The 18,397-nt window shown below is 42.0% G+C and overlaps 1 protein-coding gene across 3 annotated transcripts in view; it reads right to left on the reverse strand.

The window, feature by feature from the left end:
- The window catches only part of STX8 (syntaxin 8), a 242,768-nt gene that overhangs the window by 116,606 nt on the left and 107,765 nt on the right, over window positions 1–18,397 (reverse strand). Inside the window, exon 7 of one of the 3 annotated variants that reach the window (XM_023653498.2) lies at window positions 16,478–17,555. The exons of the other annotated variants lie outside the window; for them this stretch is intronic. Within the exon in view, the coding sequence (XP_023509266.1) occupies window positions 17,536–17,555 (20 nt within the window). The 3' untranslated portion in view covers window positions 16,478–17,535. Of the gene's footprint in view, window positions 1–16,477; window positions 17,556–18,397 lie in introns of those variants that run through there. 3 annotated transcript variants of the gene reach the window in all.

Below are 18,397 nucleotides of genomic sequence, written 5' to 3' on the forward strand. Positions count from 1 at the left end.
CTTTCACACACCAGGGCTCTGGCTACACGTTTAGGAACAGAGACTAAAGAACATCAGGTTAGCTTTTTCTTTTCTTTATAATATGGCAACAAAAAGATGGATCAAAGAAAACGAGGTAGACAATGTATCTGGATTCAGGAAGGCATGTGACAAAAGAACTGAAGCTATCATCTCCTGCAATTAATCAATCAGAAATGTGTCCTATTTTGTGACACAGGCCATCTGGGGCCCTATGAAGGTCTGTGAGAACCGGGGATTCTGAGAAATAAGTAAGAAGGATGTACCAGGAAGAAAAGTAAGAGTCATACCTACCCGAACGCACTCAGGGCCAAGCCACAAATTGGAAATCAAACCTAAGACCAGGTACCGGTGCCCCCCCCCCGCCACTCACCCTCCCTGCTGTTTAGAACCTCACTACCCCAAGTGTGGCCCTCCGATCAGCAGCAGGGGCATCCCCCGGGGAGCTTGTCAGACACGAAGAACCTCAGGCCCCACTTCAGAACTAACAAATCAAATCTGCAATTTAACAAGATCCCCAGGTGATACTTATGCCCACTAAAGTCTGAGAAGCGCTGACTCTGAAGACAGAGACAGGGGTCCTTCTGGCCTTGCAGTCCCCGAGGGTTCCCCAGATGGTGTCGGAAGGGGTGGAAACTGGACAACCACCCTGGTGTCTAAAACTGCCTAGGCAGCAACAGCGACATGTGTACCGCATGAAAGTGGTAAGGAGGATCTGGCAACTATGTCTCTTCTAGAAAATGCACTGGTTCCAGGACACTCAATTATTTGTTAAGAGCTTGATTTTAGACTAAAATAAGAACACAAGCATGAAGCACAGATTTCCCTTTAAAGCTGCCTATTTCATTTAAACAAAAAATGCTAAACATTAATTTTAGTTGTACTTAATTGAATAATTTCTCAGGGGAATAGTTCAGGGAGAGTTTAAAACTGCCTGTTTCCAAAAGCCATTACAAATTGGCATATACTATAATGTCACTGTGCCAACCCAAACAGCTCGCTTCAATGTCCCTGGGGCTGCCTTCACTCCAGATGTGTTCAGAACTCCTGGTAATATAATGCAGGCAAAACCATGTTTACATGAAGTAGTATTTTGAATATCCTTTTCCAATTATCTGGAATGAGATAATAGATCCCTAAATGGAAGCACTGGGGGTAGGGGGATCAGGTCCGTGGTTTCTCCCTGGTGAATGCCTTTTATTAGTAAAAACTAAGAGAGCCTGTACAAGAGTAAAAGAAATCTCCTCTGCCACATTTAATCACCTGAACCTCTATAAACTTAGAAATTATCCACAGTCACCTCTAATTAACTAGCTGATTTTTTAAAAGATTGATCTCGTCTTTTCCTATGAATCATAAATAGGAAAGGTTTGGGGTTGAGGGTGGGAGAAATGGACCTCAAGTGAAAGAAATCCAAAAAACACTTTGGCAAGAGAAGAGACCAAAGGGGTCGGTGTGCAGGTGTTGCCACCCCCCGCCCCCACCCTCGTCCCCCCATCCCACCCAAATACCTCCAATTCTGTTTCATGCTTGCATGAATGGCACAGAATCTGAACTTCTCTTTTATTTCTGACTAATAATGGTTATAACACTGCCAAGTAAGCCATCATTGTCTATGATCAATTTAACTCAAATTCCAAATTAAACCTACTGATAAGGAATCCTCCTGTTATTCTCTAATTTAAGCATGTATAAGCAAAAATTAAGTAATATATTTTACACTTTTTGCTAAAATTGAAGTTTCTAGCCTTACCATTTATCTAAGAAATGTCAATTTAGAATTCAGGTGTAAGTCAAATAAGCATTTTTGTACAAATTGGCACACTGCTCAGTTACAGTGGAGGCTCTCGCCCCATACATCATAAATGCATGCCATGCAATCACGGCATGCTTAGTTACTGAAGCTGTCTATTTTCACAGATGTCACAGAGACGCCACCGGAAAACCTTGCAGAAATGCAGCTGTTCTTGGCTGTCACCAAGATACACTTGGAAACCTTCTTCCCTAAAATGTTCGAAATCGGAAAGGGTTTTCTAAATATAAATTAATTACCAAATTCCATGTGTTGACAAGCAAACACTCTAATGTTTATGCTTCAACTTGACAAAGGAAATTTAAACATATTACCCAGAAACCTCTAAAGGAAACAAAGTCCATATATGGTATTTACTTCACTACATTTTTTCCTAAAACGTTTAAAAACATTTTTTATCATGAAATGCAGCAAAGAGAAAAGCAAAAGACAGTTCAACAAACAGGTACAAAGCAAAAACTGTATAACCGTCACATGCTCGCACAACTTGGTATTACAATACTATGCCATTCAACCTGGTAAAAATCTAAACTCTTCCACTCAAGCAGGCGTTTGACAAACTGTATGCCAGGCACTATGTTATGTGCGCATTTAAACACTCTAGCAAGTATTTCTGGCTAGCGTATTTGCTCAAATAGCTTAACTACCACAAAGTCCTTAATGTTACCTACCTGAGTTTCAAAGAAAACAAATATATAACTTTATCATATGGACAAGGAGAATTTTCCCCCAATAAATCTACACTAGAGGTTTGTGCTCTTGGGATGCTTAACAATCTATCACTTCTGAAAGGACCACAAGAAAGGGCTTGGTGGTCAGTAACACCCAGATGTGAACTTTTCTCCCTGACCTACACTAGCAGTGAATGATGTTCCCAGTGTCCCTCTGATTAACCCCTGAAGGTGGGCCTCTTCCCCCAGAACAAAGGCCTCTCCACTTGGGAGCTACTTAGAACTTTCCCAAGCACCTTGCAAAGTCTGATTTTTCATACTGTGTCTAGATCTGAAAAAAGCATTTGTTCCAGCACAAAGACACTGAAATCCCCAGTTATAAGACTAATGTTCTCTTAACCCTAGGAAAAGCTTCATCCGTAGTACTGCTTTAAGAGAAACAGTTTTACCTTATTAATCACAAAGTTTTCAAGTAAACTTGGTTTGTGAGATTCTCAGAAGCAATTCAGCTGTTTCCAAAGAGCACATCAGAAAATTCCTACGTTACACAGTCCAGGGTAACCAACGTTCAAACAATACAGTGACAGCAGCCCTTCCTCACTAGGATCCGTTTCTGTTGGGAAAGGAGGGAAAGATTTAAATCAAGATGGTAATTTAAGCCAATCATCTACAAACTGGAGTGTGAAAGAAGATTCATTGGACTGTAGATGGAAAAAACTAAAATCTCTATTAATATACTCTATTAATCTCACCTTTTCTAATTTCTAATTTTAGGAGCTACAAAATACAGAGAACAGTAGTATATATACTTTTATAAATGCAATTATAAAAAAATATTCCAGAGGGTTGTTCATAATTTTTGCTGATGCGATGCGTGATCTAAAAACGTTGGAGGCCAATGCATTAAGACTGGTATAGATTATCTACAAAAGAATACAAGTATATGTAACCCAAGAGTCCAAAAGTTAAATATCTTCGTCATTATTCAAGACAACATTAAATAAGTCCTAATAGTAATAAACGAGCATTCAGTCAACTTGAGCTGGGAGAGGGTTAAAAACCACACAAATACATAACTCAAGGAATACAGTGGTAAGATGTTCATATTAAGGAAAGAGGAGTGAAGGATATAAGGGACCTCTGTATTATTTTTGCAACTTTTTCTATAAATCTAAAATCAGTTAAAAATAAAACACTTAAAAGTGATTTGTAACTAATCACAGCACCAAAATTTGCAAATTTTCAATAAAGCAGAGTGGAGGTTAACCCTAAGACGGCACCCTTACTTCATTACCTAACACCCATCTCTCCCTTCTCTGCCACAGATCACACTCTGTGGCACCCTCAACAGGGGCAATTAGATGTTCTCTCAGAGCGCCACTTCCCGGCGGCATTTTGAGAGCTTTTGTCAAAATATATGTTTGTTCAGAGTGCTCTTTGCGTGTAAACATGACTTGTCTGTGGAGTTCTGAGAGAAGATAACAAAATAGGTTGAGAACTGCTGAACCACAGATTAAGGAGCCCAGAGGAAGTAGAGAAGGGGCATAATCAAAGGAAAGGATAATGAAAGAGTCTCAGGACATGATTAGATGTTTGCTGTAGGAAGAAAAATGACAACAGGACAAATAGCGCCTAATAATAAATACGTATTGGACACCAAATATGTGTCAGACACTGAACTAAGCACTAGGGACGTAAGAGTGACCGGGACAGACACAACCCCTGCCCCCAGGAAGCTGAGAGTCCAAACTAGAGAAAACAGACCAGTGAGCAGGCTGTGTAACAGTACTGGGAAGTAACGGGGAGCCGCACTAGGCCAGTGGCGTGAGTTTAGAAAGGAGAGGCCTGGAGGAGGGGCAATGGGGAACACAGCTCACCCAACTTGTCACAAGGAGAAGAAATTCTTTGCTCACAGGTAAACTGACCATGGCTAAGCAGATCTTTTCCCTTGAGACACAGAACGGCAGGGCAAATTCCTTCACAGTCACTCTACATAAACCGGTAGGCACTGTCCAAAGGTAAGGTGTGGACTGAGAGACCGGTGTGGAGCTGGGAGTCTCAAGAGGACAGCTGTGACTGCTGTAAAGGAGACCTGCCCCGAGAGACCTGGAAGTTGTTCACATCCCAGCACCCAGAAAGGGCCTCCTGAATATCGAAGTGTAATTCTACAAGCATGCGCTGAGGGCTTTGAAAGGTAGCCTTTTCTCTCCATTGTTTTCTCTTCTGTTCTCATCTACCTCGGTTAGAACATTCCACAGGCCTAAAGAAACAAGCCCCAATCCTAGAGGAACCACCATCAAGCTTCCAATGTTTGAAACCACCCCAACACCACATCTATCTAAGGAATACCTGCTGAATGAGCAGATGAATACAAAGAAGCCCAAGGACAAGAACACCTGAGTGACGGAGGGGCTGCCAACATCGACAGAGGGCTGTGCTTGTGTCATCCAGACAGAAAGAACTTGTAAGGGCAGCCATGAATCTATGTGTCCTTACTTCCATCTATCCTTCCGTCCATCCTTGCATCCATTCATCCATCCCTCTATGAAAGCAAATGCCGATATCCAAGAAATGGTGAAGATCCAGCACAGCTTCCTGGAGATAAGCAACAGCTGCAAAGTTTCCATAATAGGGACAGAAAAGCATCAGTTGGGCTGGAGGGGAGGGGCTACGACATTGCTTCTCAAACTCTGTGGTGTAGGATTTTTTTTTCAATTTCCACAATTGTCACAGACCAATGCTTCTGCGAAATACTATAAAAATGAATTACCAGGAAAATGAAATTAAAAAAAATCCACAAAATGCAGATAGCACATTTGGATGTCATGGCAATGCCAAAATGCTGTAAGAAAGTCTGAGTCCTTACTTTCAATTTTTCTACTTACCTCATCACGCGCTGATGAGAACCAGTTCCAGAGCAAGCTCCGGTCTGGCAGCCACACTTTGGGCTGGGGGACCTGCTTACAGCCACGTCTATGCAGGAGGCACAGTATTGGTCCTTCTGTAGCGCTCAGTCAGAACTACAGCTGACGCCCAGGGTGGCCCAGGGTGAGACAGCTCTAACCAGGCTCAACCATGAGAGCCAGTCATACACCAATCTGTTCACGTCCTTTTCAGATCTTGCCCAGTCACAAAACAAAGCTTTTGATGCTGTTTGGATTTGATACCTGATGCGTGAATTCTGCATTCCATCCCTTCCCACAGCCTGAGGAAGGACAGTGTGCCTCCCTGCAGACTTGTGACAAGGCTGGTGGACAAGAGCCTCTTTTCCTAGCACCTTTGATCTTCTTTTCCTTTCTCCAGGCACCTCTCTTTCTGCCTTTAAACACTCACTTCAGTCTGGGTTCCTCTCCTAGTGTCTCAATCATAAAACAAAACCTCAAGATTCTTCACTTGACCTTGAGGCCCTCAGGAGTTCTCTCCTGTTCTAGTCTGCACCTTCCTTTCACTAACAGATTCCTGGCACCTGGGGTCTACTCCTGTGGCCTCTTCAAATAAGGTCCTAGAACCCGGCTTCTGCCCCAGTGCACTCTAGTGAAACTGCTCCCTCATCAATCGCCTTGGGATACAACTATTACAAAAGCAATGGCTTTTCTTCTTGATCACCTTATACAACCTGCATGGCTTTTCAGACAGGTTGTCCACCTCAGCTTTGAAACTGTCCTCTACGAATCCCATGAAAACACACAAACGTGCTTCTGCTGTCTTGCACCTCTGGCTTCTATGCTGGTACCTTTTCTTCCTTTGGGATTTCCTCAAGCCTTTGTTGTGGGCCCTCTTGTTTATAATGGTAATGACTCTCTTAGATTTATTTACAACTTGACAATGACCCCCAAGTGGACAATACCAGGCAGTCATTTCCCTTGAGCTCTGGTTCTCTATCTCCAGGTATCTCTGGAGCCATGCCGATGTGAAGGTTCCACTATCACTTCACACACGCTTCCCAGCTCTTATTGCACATGAGAAGCACCTGAGGCTCTTTTAAGTGACACCATCCCGGGGCCTCACACTCAGAGTTTCTGATTTAATTGGAGTGATGGCAGGGCTAACGCTTTAGTTTGTTTTTTTCTTTAATATTAAGCATTTAAAACCATTGCCCGAGAACAATGCTTCTTAAACTTGACCGCACACTGGAATCATCTCAGGGAGCTTTAAAAATACAGATGCCTGGTTCCTACTCCCACAAATTCTAACTTGAATTAGCTGTGGTATAATAAAAAATACATTTGGTCTACATCCCCAGTTCCTGGCACAGAGTTCCTGAAACTCTTGGGATTTCCTTAGTGATAAGAGTGTCTTGTGTTATTTACAACAAGCCCCTTTCAACATACCTGAGTTTATGCTAAAGAGGTGACTCTTGGTGGCTCTCTGGATAATTGCAGGATGGGGGCTGGTCACTAGAAGGAATCATGTGATTAGAGGATTGGAACTTTGAGTCCCACCCCTGGACCACGGGGGAGAGAAAAGGGGCTGGAGACTGAGTTCAATCACCAACGGCCAATGATTTAATCAATCATAATTGTGTCATGGAATCGCCATAAAAACTCCTAAACAATGGGATTTACAGAGCTTCTGGATTGGTGAAAGCATCCACATGCTGGGAGGGTGGTACACCCCAACTCCACAGGGACAGAGGCTCCTGCACTTGGGACCCTTCTGGACTTCACCCCATTTACCTCCTCATCTGTCTATCCATCTGTATCCCTGATAACAAATTTTAATAGTAACTATAGTATTTTCCTGAGTTCTGTGAGTCATTCCAGCAAATTATCAAACCCGGGGGCGGGAAGGGTTGTGGGACTCCCCAACTTTGTAGTCAAGTCAGACAGAAGGACCAGTTACTTGTGACTATACCAATACTTGTGACTAGTGTCTGAAGGAAGGAGAGTCTTGTGGGACTGAGCCCTTAAACCTGTGGGGTCTGATGCTAATTAGTGTCAGATCTGAATTGATTATAGGACACCCAGTTGGTGTCAGAGAATCCGAGAACTGGTGTCGGAAAAGACACCACACATTTGGTGTCTGGAAGAAAGACCCTTGCCTTGGTATTGGGTGGAGTCTGAGCATCAGGATTTCAAAAACTTCCCAGGTGATTTGAATACGCAGCAAAAGCTGAGACCCACTGCCCGAGATAAGGCGCGCACATCTGAACTTTCACTCCAAGTAAGATCTTCCTTCTTATCTGCGCTTCCCAACAACAGTGAACTTGATCTTTTAAATTAATATATCAATGCAACTTAGTGCTTATTCACACAGTCTTGTATTATCTGCTGATTGTGTTATGTGTATTATTAGTCTTCCCTCCCTGACTATAATGCAGGCTTTGAAGATTCAGACCGCATTTTATAATTCTCTCCTAACACCCACACTGTCAACGACACTGCTAGGCATACAGCAGGTATTCAGCATATACTGCTGATTAAAAATTACTTTTCAGGTAGTAGCACTGAATATAACACCAAATTCCTTGCCACGGTAAGTTTTCTTGAAGGAAATAACTGAATTGTACACGTCTTACCTTCTGTGACAGCTATTGTGGTTCTTAAAATTTTTTATACTAACTAAAAATTTATTAACTGATGGTTGCAGATCCTAGAACAGCAATATTAATACAGGTATTCTTTCTTTCCCCCAGAGAAAAATTTTACATTTTGAAAGTGTTTATTTTGAAAAAAGAAAAATAGTTTTCACATCATAATTGATTAAATTGATCATTCCTTCCCTAAGTAGCAAAAACTTTTTCAGAGAGTTCTGAGAATTGAGTCAATACTAGAAATATTATTCTAAAGAAAAACGAGACACTAAAAGAAAGTACAGGATAAATCCTCTAGAAGATGGTTCTAAAGACAAACGAGAAAAGACAAATCCAGGGATTGATTCAAGAAACAAAATACAAGGGACTACTTTCCCCTCAGAAATTGCTCTTTTATCATGCTCTTCCCAGTTTTCTGAAAAATGGGAAATGTTTTTAATTTATAATTAGCTGTCTTAATTGAGTATTAACAGTCTCTAACTTGCTTTACGAAAGCCTGTTAATAATCAATCACCTTTTTAAACAAGAGGGGGTGCGCTATGGATTCTAGAAAATGTGTGGCATCAGCCGGGATCATTCATAGGAGAAAGGTGGCAAGAGGAGGTTGAATTTCAGCAGCAACAACGACCACAAACAGGAGGCGGATATTCAGCACTAAGAAGGCGAGGGCTGCTCACACTGGGTACTGAAAACCTTTGTTACCAGAGTTGGTCACTGGGTTGTGAACAGCCAATGGCCTCAGGATTCACCCCAAACTTAAAGGACCACCTCCACCTCCACTAAGAAGGCTGTGTTTTCTGAGCTCACAGACCTCTCTCTTGCTCTTACAGAGCTTGGCTTTTGCTAAAACACACAAATAAATAGGGGAAAGGAGGAGAGAGAGGAGGAACACATGTCTAGTTTAGCTGCATCTCGTAGGATTCACAAAAATGCCAGATGAATTAGGAATCATCTGTGTGAATTAGGAATTATCTTTTATTTTAGTGTAGGTTAACTTGTCAACAATTGTGTAAAGGTCACCACTGCTGTCCATTTGACTAACCTATTGTAGTACCGTGCAGTGGAATTAAACTGTTATGAATCAACCCGCTGAAGCTACTTCTGTAATTACCTTCGGCAATAAGAGTGCTGGGCTGCATGAATGAAGAATTAGCAACACTTCTCATACTTTCTTTCACAACATCTTTGTTGAAATGCTAGAAAAGCATGATGTCAACAAGTATTCTTAGGTGGGTAACCCACGGCACATGGACCACACTCAGTAAACACTTGTTGACTGAATGAGTCCTGGGAACTCATCAATTACACTGAACATCAGCCACCAGGGACTCTCAGAAATCCCTGCCCGCAGCAGCTGCCCAAACCCCCGCAATTCTCTTAAGCCCTTGACCCCACACCCACCTCCTTTCTCAGGCTCAGCAGGTGCTCTCATCAATTATTTCACAGAGAAAAGGGTCCTTTAGGAAAAAACGCTGCCAAGTTCTCTCCCTTCCACCTCTAAACTATAGGCGCCCATCAGCTCTGTCCATATGTTCTCTCTCCTCCTAGAAGGAGGACCCGCCACCTATCTGCTGGGTCCCAGTACGCCCTGCTTCTTTGGACCTTGCTCTACCCACAGCTCTCTCCTGCAACTTCAAGAAGATGAAGAGGGCTCCGTCCTCAGCCTGCAAACATACTTACATCTTTCCCTTCCTATTAAAAACTATCCCTCAAGCTCAGCTTTTAAAGCTTTCTTCTTTCCTTTAACATCAACCCTTTTGAGAAGTCAGTCTACAATTCTGCCTCCACGACTTGAACCCCCACTTACTCTCAACCCGTTACAACAGGGCTTGTGGCACCATTATTCTGGGGACACTGCTCCTGCTGAGGGAAATCAATGAGCTAACTGAGAATTCCAATGGCTTCTTTTCAGTCTTCATCCTACTGACTTTTCTACAGAACTTAAAGCTACTCAAAACCCTGGACTCCTCACTTGCTCACTGCCATTCTCCGAGAGTTCAGGCTCTCACCTTATTCAGCTAGAACAGGGTCTCTCAACATGGGAGAGTGAACAGGAATTTTCATGGGCATAATGTATGTACATGTACATAAATTCTGGGGGGTGAAGGGTCCATAGTTTCCTCAGCTTCTCCCTCAAAGTGAAGAAATGCTACTAGACTATTGCAATAGCCTCCCAACTAGCTTTCAGGTCGTAGCACTGAACCTAACACCAAATTCCTTGCTACATTAAGGTTTCTTGAAGGAAATGACCGAATCATATACTTCCTACCTTCTGTGACAGCTACTGTGGGTCTTCGAATTTCTTATACTAAATAACAATTTATTAACTTACGGTTACAGAATCTAGAAAGGAAATCTTAATATAGATATTCCTTCCTTCCCCCAGAGAAAAATGGCTACTTTGAGATGAAAGTCACATAACACAAAATTAATGACTTTAAACAATTCAGTGACATTTAGTATATTCACGAAGTTGAGTAACTACCACCTCTATCTAGTTCCAAAGCATTTTCATCACCCCAAAAGAAAACCCCACACCCAGTAAGCAGTTGCTTCCCATTGCCCCCTCTCCCCAGCCCCTGGCGGACATCAATCTGAATTCCGTTTCTATGTATTTGCCTATTCCAGGAATTTCATACCAATGGAATCGTACAACACGTGACCTTTTATGTCTGGCTTCTTTCATTTAATACGTTTCTGAGGTTCATCCACATTATAGCATGTATCAGTACTTCATTCCCTTTTATGGCTGAAGAATATTCGATTATATGGACATACCACAATCTGTTTACAGAACTATGGCTGCTTTTGCACTCCAACAGCAAAGGGAAGCAGTCGCAACGGAGACTGGGTGGCCTGCTGCAAAGCTGGAAACATTCACGGCCTAGCTCGTCACTGAAAAAGTTTGCTGACCTCTGCATTATACATGCCCCAACCTTCAAAAGCAGTGGTTGTGAGAATCAGCTTGTTAAAAACCGCAGTACTGTTTAGAAGAGAAAAATACTGAAAAAAAGATCTATCATTAGAGGCCTGGTTAAACTATAGTAAGTCCATACTATGTAATACTACGCAGCTCCTGCGAAGAATTAGGTAAAGGTGCACATGCTGATATGGAAAGATCTGTAGGAATGATTAGGTTAAAAAGCCAAAGACAAACAGTACGTGTAGCATATATTTCCTTTTTCTTAAAAAATACTAACCCATACACACATATACATATATCTGCATAAAACTTCCCTGCAAATCACAGGCAACTTTCACTTTCCATTTTGTACCTTCCGTATTATCTGAAATTTCTAACCTTACACATACATTTCTTTATTAGCATTGTCAAAAGATGTTAACTGAATGAGGAAATTATGATCCATTCATTTTTTCTTATAAATCTCTGTATTTATGTTTAATAGTGAAAAAGCAAGCCAATAAATATTATGTTTTTAAAGAGGAAAATAAAAAATTCAAAATAAGATGCTACATGAAAATCTGATACGAGTGACGTATTTTTATGAGATTTCATGTTTTCTTTTTTCTTTTCTTTTTGTTAACACATGGAGGTCAGTGATCCTTCAAAGAAAAAGGAAAAATCCTCTATCACAGGTTAGATTTTTATCTGCTAGACAGCCAGACACTGCACCAGATGATCTTTTCAGATGCACTCCATGTCAGTCACGGACTAAGTTTTGATCCCAGCTTTCCGCTGATTATTATTGAAAAGCATACCGCATCTGTCAGACACAGGACACTGCAAATCTTCTACTGCCACAGAGCTCGGCACGGCGGTGACTTGGCCTTCAACACACCAGTCAGCCATGACAGGTTGGTTTCCAGCGTTTATCTATGTATGCTGATGGTCCCTAAACATTTTCCAGATGTGTTGACCTCATAAAACTGCCACCTACCACAGGCTGTGAAAGAATTGCTCCAAGACTGCATTTTTCCCATCCCTCAATGAAGCAACCCCCGGGCTCCCTGGCTGGGTGACGCCCTCAGTTCTAAAGCTGGGCTGGGTGCAGTCGGAGCCCTGACGAGAGCAGAACAGCTCAGCAGCAGGGCACTTCTGCATCTGCCAAGCCCTTGCTGTTTGCGCCCGGTGCTAGGAGCCGGCCCAGGCCTTGTTCCCTGGGGCCAAGTTTCTGCTTGATTCTGTAGGATTGGGCCGTACCTTACCTTCCCAACCAGTCTGTCCCCAAATGCTGCGCCCTTTGGTTGGGTCCCCATAACTTGCTGCTGAACCTCCCTGACAACCATCAACCCACTACAGACGCCTGGATGGACCAACACTGCACTCCCCCTGCCTCCCAGGATCTCAGTGCCTGTGGCCTCCTGCAGCCCTGCCTCAAGCAGAGTGCCTGGCCTCCCCCTCTTTGCCTACAGCTGGGAGCTCCTTTCTCCCTTGATCCTTTCCTCTCCCATCCTGAATCTCTGGTTTCTAGAGCCTTACTCCTCCTCTCTCTGGATCACCCTTGGCCCATTACTGATCAAGCCCTAATTACAATATCAGCTTTCTCAGAGAAGTATTCTGGACAGGTTGCTCAGGTATGGTAGATATTTGAAGTGTACTTTCTCCAAACTTAGTAAAACTAATTGAGGATCCAACCCAAAAGTGAAAATAATATCTTTCTTGGTGTTGTCCATGTACAAGGCACTTGGTATAACTTTCAAAGACGCAAAGATATGACAGTCCTCTTAAGGATTGTGAAATTCAGTAGAGAAAAAACAAATTCAGAAATAACTATAAATAATCCAACACAAAGGATGCCCCAGGACACAAGAGAGGCACAAAGTGCTATAGAGCGTAAAGGATGAAGAGATCATCTCCGCCTGGGACAGCACAGGAAAAGACTCATGAAGGACACAGCATTTGTGGCTGATGCTGACAAATGATCAGGATTTCTACAGGGTGGGATGCAGGCCATAGTTTCTGATGGGGACAAAGTCTATCTTTCAAATCCTGTGTATAAATAATGAGCAAATCTGGCCTCTTGTCAATATGTTCTTTCTAATCAGCTGGCTTTTTGTTTGAAACATAATACTGTATCACTCAAAGTCGTGCAGAGAAAAAAATATCTTTTAGGGAGTCATCACTCAACCCTTTACAAAATCTCAAAAACTTTCAATTTATCACACATTCCCCAGTCCAGGTTGTTTCTTTTCAATGGCCTAATTAACCATATTTCATATATTCATTGTATTTTTAAATTACATGTACTATTAATATCCGTATGATAAATGACGATTCCTCTGACTGTCATTAAAACAAAGACGTGTGCCTGAAACGGTGGCAGGGGTGGGGAGTGGAACTCCATTTAATAACTGCACTTAATAATGATAATGGCTACCAGCTATTGAGCACCACGTGGACTTTAAACATTACCACTGAAGGTTTTCACGGTGAAAAGCAAACTGTTTTAAAAAATTTGATTATGATCTATTATGATCAAAATTTTAATTTATTAATATGTTATCTTCAGTCATACTTGCAAAATAATTGCAGTGCAGGATTTAGCTCTTCCTTCTAGTTAAGCGACAGGTGAACTGTGAGCCTTCTGAAACTCTAAGCAGCCTCCCTGAGAGACTCGACTACTGCTGTCCTGCTCAGCTCAGACCCCCAGCGTATCCTGGAGTTACAGAGGTCAGCCCTGCAGACAAGGCTCAAAACACACATCTAGCGGCCTGCACTTCTACAGACGAATCCATCTCAACCTCTCCTCCCCTCTCTTACACACACGCGCGCACACATACACACACACAGAGGCACACATGCACACAACACACACACACAACGGAGACAGGGCTTCCGGGTCACATCCTTTATACAGTAATCCTGATTCCCTCACTTCTCAAGTAGGATCAGCCAACCACGAAAAGGCACCCTGCTAATCAGAACCCAGCCCATCTGTCTCTTAATTTGATAAAGTGCCAAAGGAGCCCCCAAATCCTAAACTTGGATATTCTGAAGGATTTCTCCTATGTTAACAAAGAAGTGGGGCAGGAAAAGCTATTCTCTAAAGATTTTCAGAGGTTCTGACCTGAGAAAACAAAATAACTCAATGTAAGTTAGGTCTAGATGTACGCATTAGTTGAGAGGTGGAAAGGTAGTCTGAAATGCATATTTTACTGCTAATTACCTTCTAATTTCTATGATATTCACAACTACTTTCAGCTTCTGAAAGTTCACAATTCTATTTTCTCCTTCTTAAGTGGTGGTAGAGGAGAGAGAGTTGTTTCCTAAGAGGCTTACAGGCATTTGCCAATTTGCAAGGAGAATGAACTCCAAAAGTGTATTAGTGAGTTGCTTGTATGGAACTCAAGGATGCCAGGACACACCTTCCCATAGAAACAATGTGCATATGGCAGACCAGTTCCCAGGCAGCCCATAAGACCTGCTTACACTGTATCTTAAGACTAACACTACTAATCCAGCCATTCCTGATCACCATATACAACAGTCTCAACCTGAGTCTACTGTGAAATGCCAGGAACACACCTTCCCATTGTGGCAGTGGCGGTCACCTTGGTATCCCGAGACTTGTCTACTAAAGGAGCAGGACAAAGCTCACATGGGTATTTCTGCTATAATATGATACATGCGTTCCTGAAAAACTTCACATCCTGCAAAATCAGACTCTAAAAATAACAGGGTTTATGGTAGAAAACACTGTTTGGGGTAGACCACTTGAAACCTGTGTAACTTTGTAACCAGAGCATTAACCAAAAGAATAATTAATACCTAGGGAGATGACTTGGACAACCCAGGCAAGCGGCTCGGCTGCGGCTGCGGCTGCCTCAGGGCATATGAAACACGCACACGACAACAGAGTGGTAAGGCTGGCTTGCAGACACAGTAAGCTTCTGTGCCAGAGGGCTGCTGTGAAGGCGGACACCGAGGGAGTATCCCTGCCAGGAGCCCAGCATCCTACGAGGCTGGGGGTGCCTTCGCTAGGGAGGGAGCCCCAGGCACAAGGCGCTCATTTTTAATTTTCTTAAAATAGAGTTGAAAGGGGCGTCTGCTGCCAGTGAGGGTTCTTTCCTTTCTTGTCAAAGGCTGTGATTCTACCCCTGCTGTTCCTGCTCCTCTTGCCAATGAACCAACCCAACGTCCAGGACCTACTGGCACTATGTTTCAGCTGAGCTGCCTTGTGTTACGGAACCACGTGCGGTAGCAGGTCAAACTGGACTCCTAGGACCGGTGACCTGCTGGCTCTGCAGAGCCCTCCATCCGCTGAGAGAAGGACCTTTCCCAGGTCTGCCATTTCCAAAACCTCTGCATTAGAGAGGAAGGGGCAGCCACCCCTCAGGAGATAAATTCTCTCAACATCTGTGCCAATGCAGGGAATTCCTCTGAATTCGACTTAGTCATCTGAAGTGATTCTTAACCTCTCTCAAAGCATGTGAATCCTGGGTGGATCACTCTGATTTCGAGACCAGCCTGTCTCATTGAAATGTAATATGAGCCACATAAGCAATTTAAAAAAGTTTTTAGTATCCCCATCAAAAAAGTGAAAAGAAACACAAATATATTAAATAGTATATTTTATATAACCTAATATATCCAAAATATTATATTTCAATACGTAATCAACATAAAAATTCTTATCAAGATATTTGGCATTCTTTTCACCTTACCAGATCTTCGAAACTCAGTGTTATTTTGCGCATACAGTACATCTCAATTCAGGCTAAGCTACAGTTCAAGTGCTCAGGAGCTCTGTGTGGCCAGTGGCCAGTGTACCGGACAACACAGTTCTCTATTCAGACACTCTGTGGATGGCAAAGTGTCATACTTCTAAAGATAATAACTAAAACAATATATAACCCAATGAAGCACAAAAACTGTTTCTCAAGTTCATATTCTTATATCCCATGAAACAGTACCTTTCACTTGTTGCACTAATACAGTGCAAATGTATTAGTCCTTAACCTCAGTTAATCAGAACACCCCACTCCCTAACTACACTCAGTGTTTGATTTTTTTTTTATTTTTCATTTTTTTGGTGAGGAAGATTGGCCCTGAGCTACCATCTGCTGCCAATCTTCTTCTTTTTTTTGCTTGAGGAAGACTGTTGCTGAGCTAACATCTGTGCTAGTCTTCCTCTATCTTGTATGTGGGACACCTCCACAGCATGGCTTTATTAGCAGAGTGTAGGTCCATGCCCAGGATCTGAATCTGTAAGGCCTGGGCCACCACAGCAGAGTGTGCAAACTTAACCACTACATCACTGGGCTGGCCCCAATGTTTGATTTCTTTTTCTTTTTCTGAGGAAGATTGGCCCTGTGCTAACATCTGTGCCCATCTTCCTCTACTTTATATATGGGACGCCTGCCACAGCACAGCTTGATAAGCATGCTAGGTCTGTACCTGGGATCCAAACCAGCAAACCCCAGGCCACTGAAGCAGACCACGTGAACTTAACCACTACACAACCAGGCCGGCCCCCAGTATTTGATTTTGGTAACAGTTTTATTGAGATATAATCCACATACCATAAATTCACGCATTTAAAGTGTATAATTCAATGGCTTTTGGTATATTACATCATTAATTTTTAAAAACTGTGGTAAAATATACATAAGAAAATTTACCATTTTCACCATTTCTAAGAGTACAATTCAATAGCATTAATTACATTCACAATGTGGTATAACCCTCACCACTATCTATCTCCAAAACTTTTCACGGCCTCAAAGAGAAACTCTAACCATCTCTGTCCAGAAGGCAGGCCCCCTCTCAGTTTTCCTGGGAAAAGTGACAAGGCAAAGTTGACTTGTTAAGATTAACAGGCTAACAGCAATAACAATGCTCAACATCTCGGCACTAACATCATGGTGTCAGGACCAGGAGTGCTAGACTGTGCTTGCAGAAATTTCCAGAAACCTCCCTTCCCTCTCCTTTCTGAAGTTGGAAAGTTGCTGGAATAACATCTAGTTTCATAAAATGTTTTGCAATGCTGAGTACCTCAGCACATAGTCTATTCCCTTCCACTCAGTCTCCTGGTTTTCTAACAATAAAATCAAACATTTTAAAAATTGCACCACTGTAATGGGTGAAAGAGACACAACTCCGCCATAATTTTAAGTTAAAAACAAACATTCAAAGAAATAAAATTCTAATTCTAATGCTTTTCTTTAACATTTGCTTCAAGTGAGAAAACACTGTTTCATAGGTTCTTTTTTTCACTTAGTTCTTCCTTGTTTCAAGTTCTCAAGGAAAAATAAAGAGGTTCCAATGGATTTTATAAATTTTATTACAGTGACACAAGATGTGGAGAAAACATTTCAGAGTACCAAACAGAGTTAATTCATTCCAGTATCGCCTCTCCACACCGGGCCAGCGCTTGCAAGCAGATGTGTTGGCTAAACTTTTCAGGTCAATCTTAGCACATTATTGAAAGTAACCTTCCATTCCTCAGAAGAGTCTGGCATGCAGCTTGCAATCTACAGCAAACAGCTTGGACACATGGAAAAGTGGAATTTAACATCTCTTAATTTCCACTCTCCGTTTATTTCCAAACCTTTGCATCTAAACAGGAAAAAAAAAAAAAGCGGCCTTATAGTTACACATATACCGTATTAAGCATTAGCCACTAAAATAAAAGATGAGGAAGCAATTTTAAACGTAGTTACCACAAATGTGTTTGGGGAACTTTCACCTTGTTTCTCATAAACTAGAAAGTGTACTTCATGTTTCTTTTGATTTCTAATGACCAATACATTTAAACTATTAACATTTCATTTCTAACACGTGTCTGTTTCAGAACTAGCAGCTGGACTATTTATTTTGCTGGCTGGTGTTAGAATTAAATACAGAGTCTTTGAAAACATTTACAAGCTTTCCCTCTAACCTTCTGTGTACTTTCCAAATTAGGCTACTTTGATTTTTATTAGCTAAAGGTTTACATACTGCAATACTAACACTGTTACCTTCAGAATAAATTGTTTATAGCTCAGGTGCGGTTTAAAACATTTTCCTCTGTGGAATACTCCTGAGATGGAGGGGAAGAAACGTTGAACTGGTTCATTCTGGATCAACAGCTTTCTTTTGTGAGTCAAACAATATTAAGGCTGCACAGATATAGATGCCGTCAGGGAAACCAGTTGTGAAAACATTTCTAGGCCTCTACAAACTGCAGGCTTCGTTTGTGAGCACCCAAGTGCTTTATAATCATGAGATCACTGTCCTCACGGAGGGCCCTGTAATGCACTCTTAAGATTTATTCTGTGACATGGTAGGCAAGGCATGAGCTTGGACCCCAGACCAACTTGGGTTCAAATCATGACTCTCTTGCTTATTAGCTATATAGTCTTAAGTAAAAATAACCCAAGTCTTAGTTTCTAGCTCTGCAAAATGGAAATAAGTATCCC

This window comes from Equus caballus, chromosome 11 (assembly GCF_041296265.1).
Source record: "Equus caballus isolate H_3958 breed thoroughbred chromosome 11, TB-T2T, whole genome shotgun sequence".
Taxonomy (NCBI): Eukaryota; Metazoa; Chordata; class Mammalia; order Perissodactyla; family Equidae; genus Equus; species Equus caballus.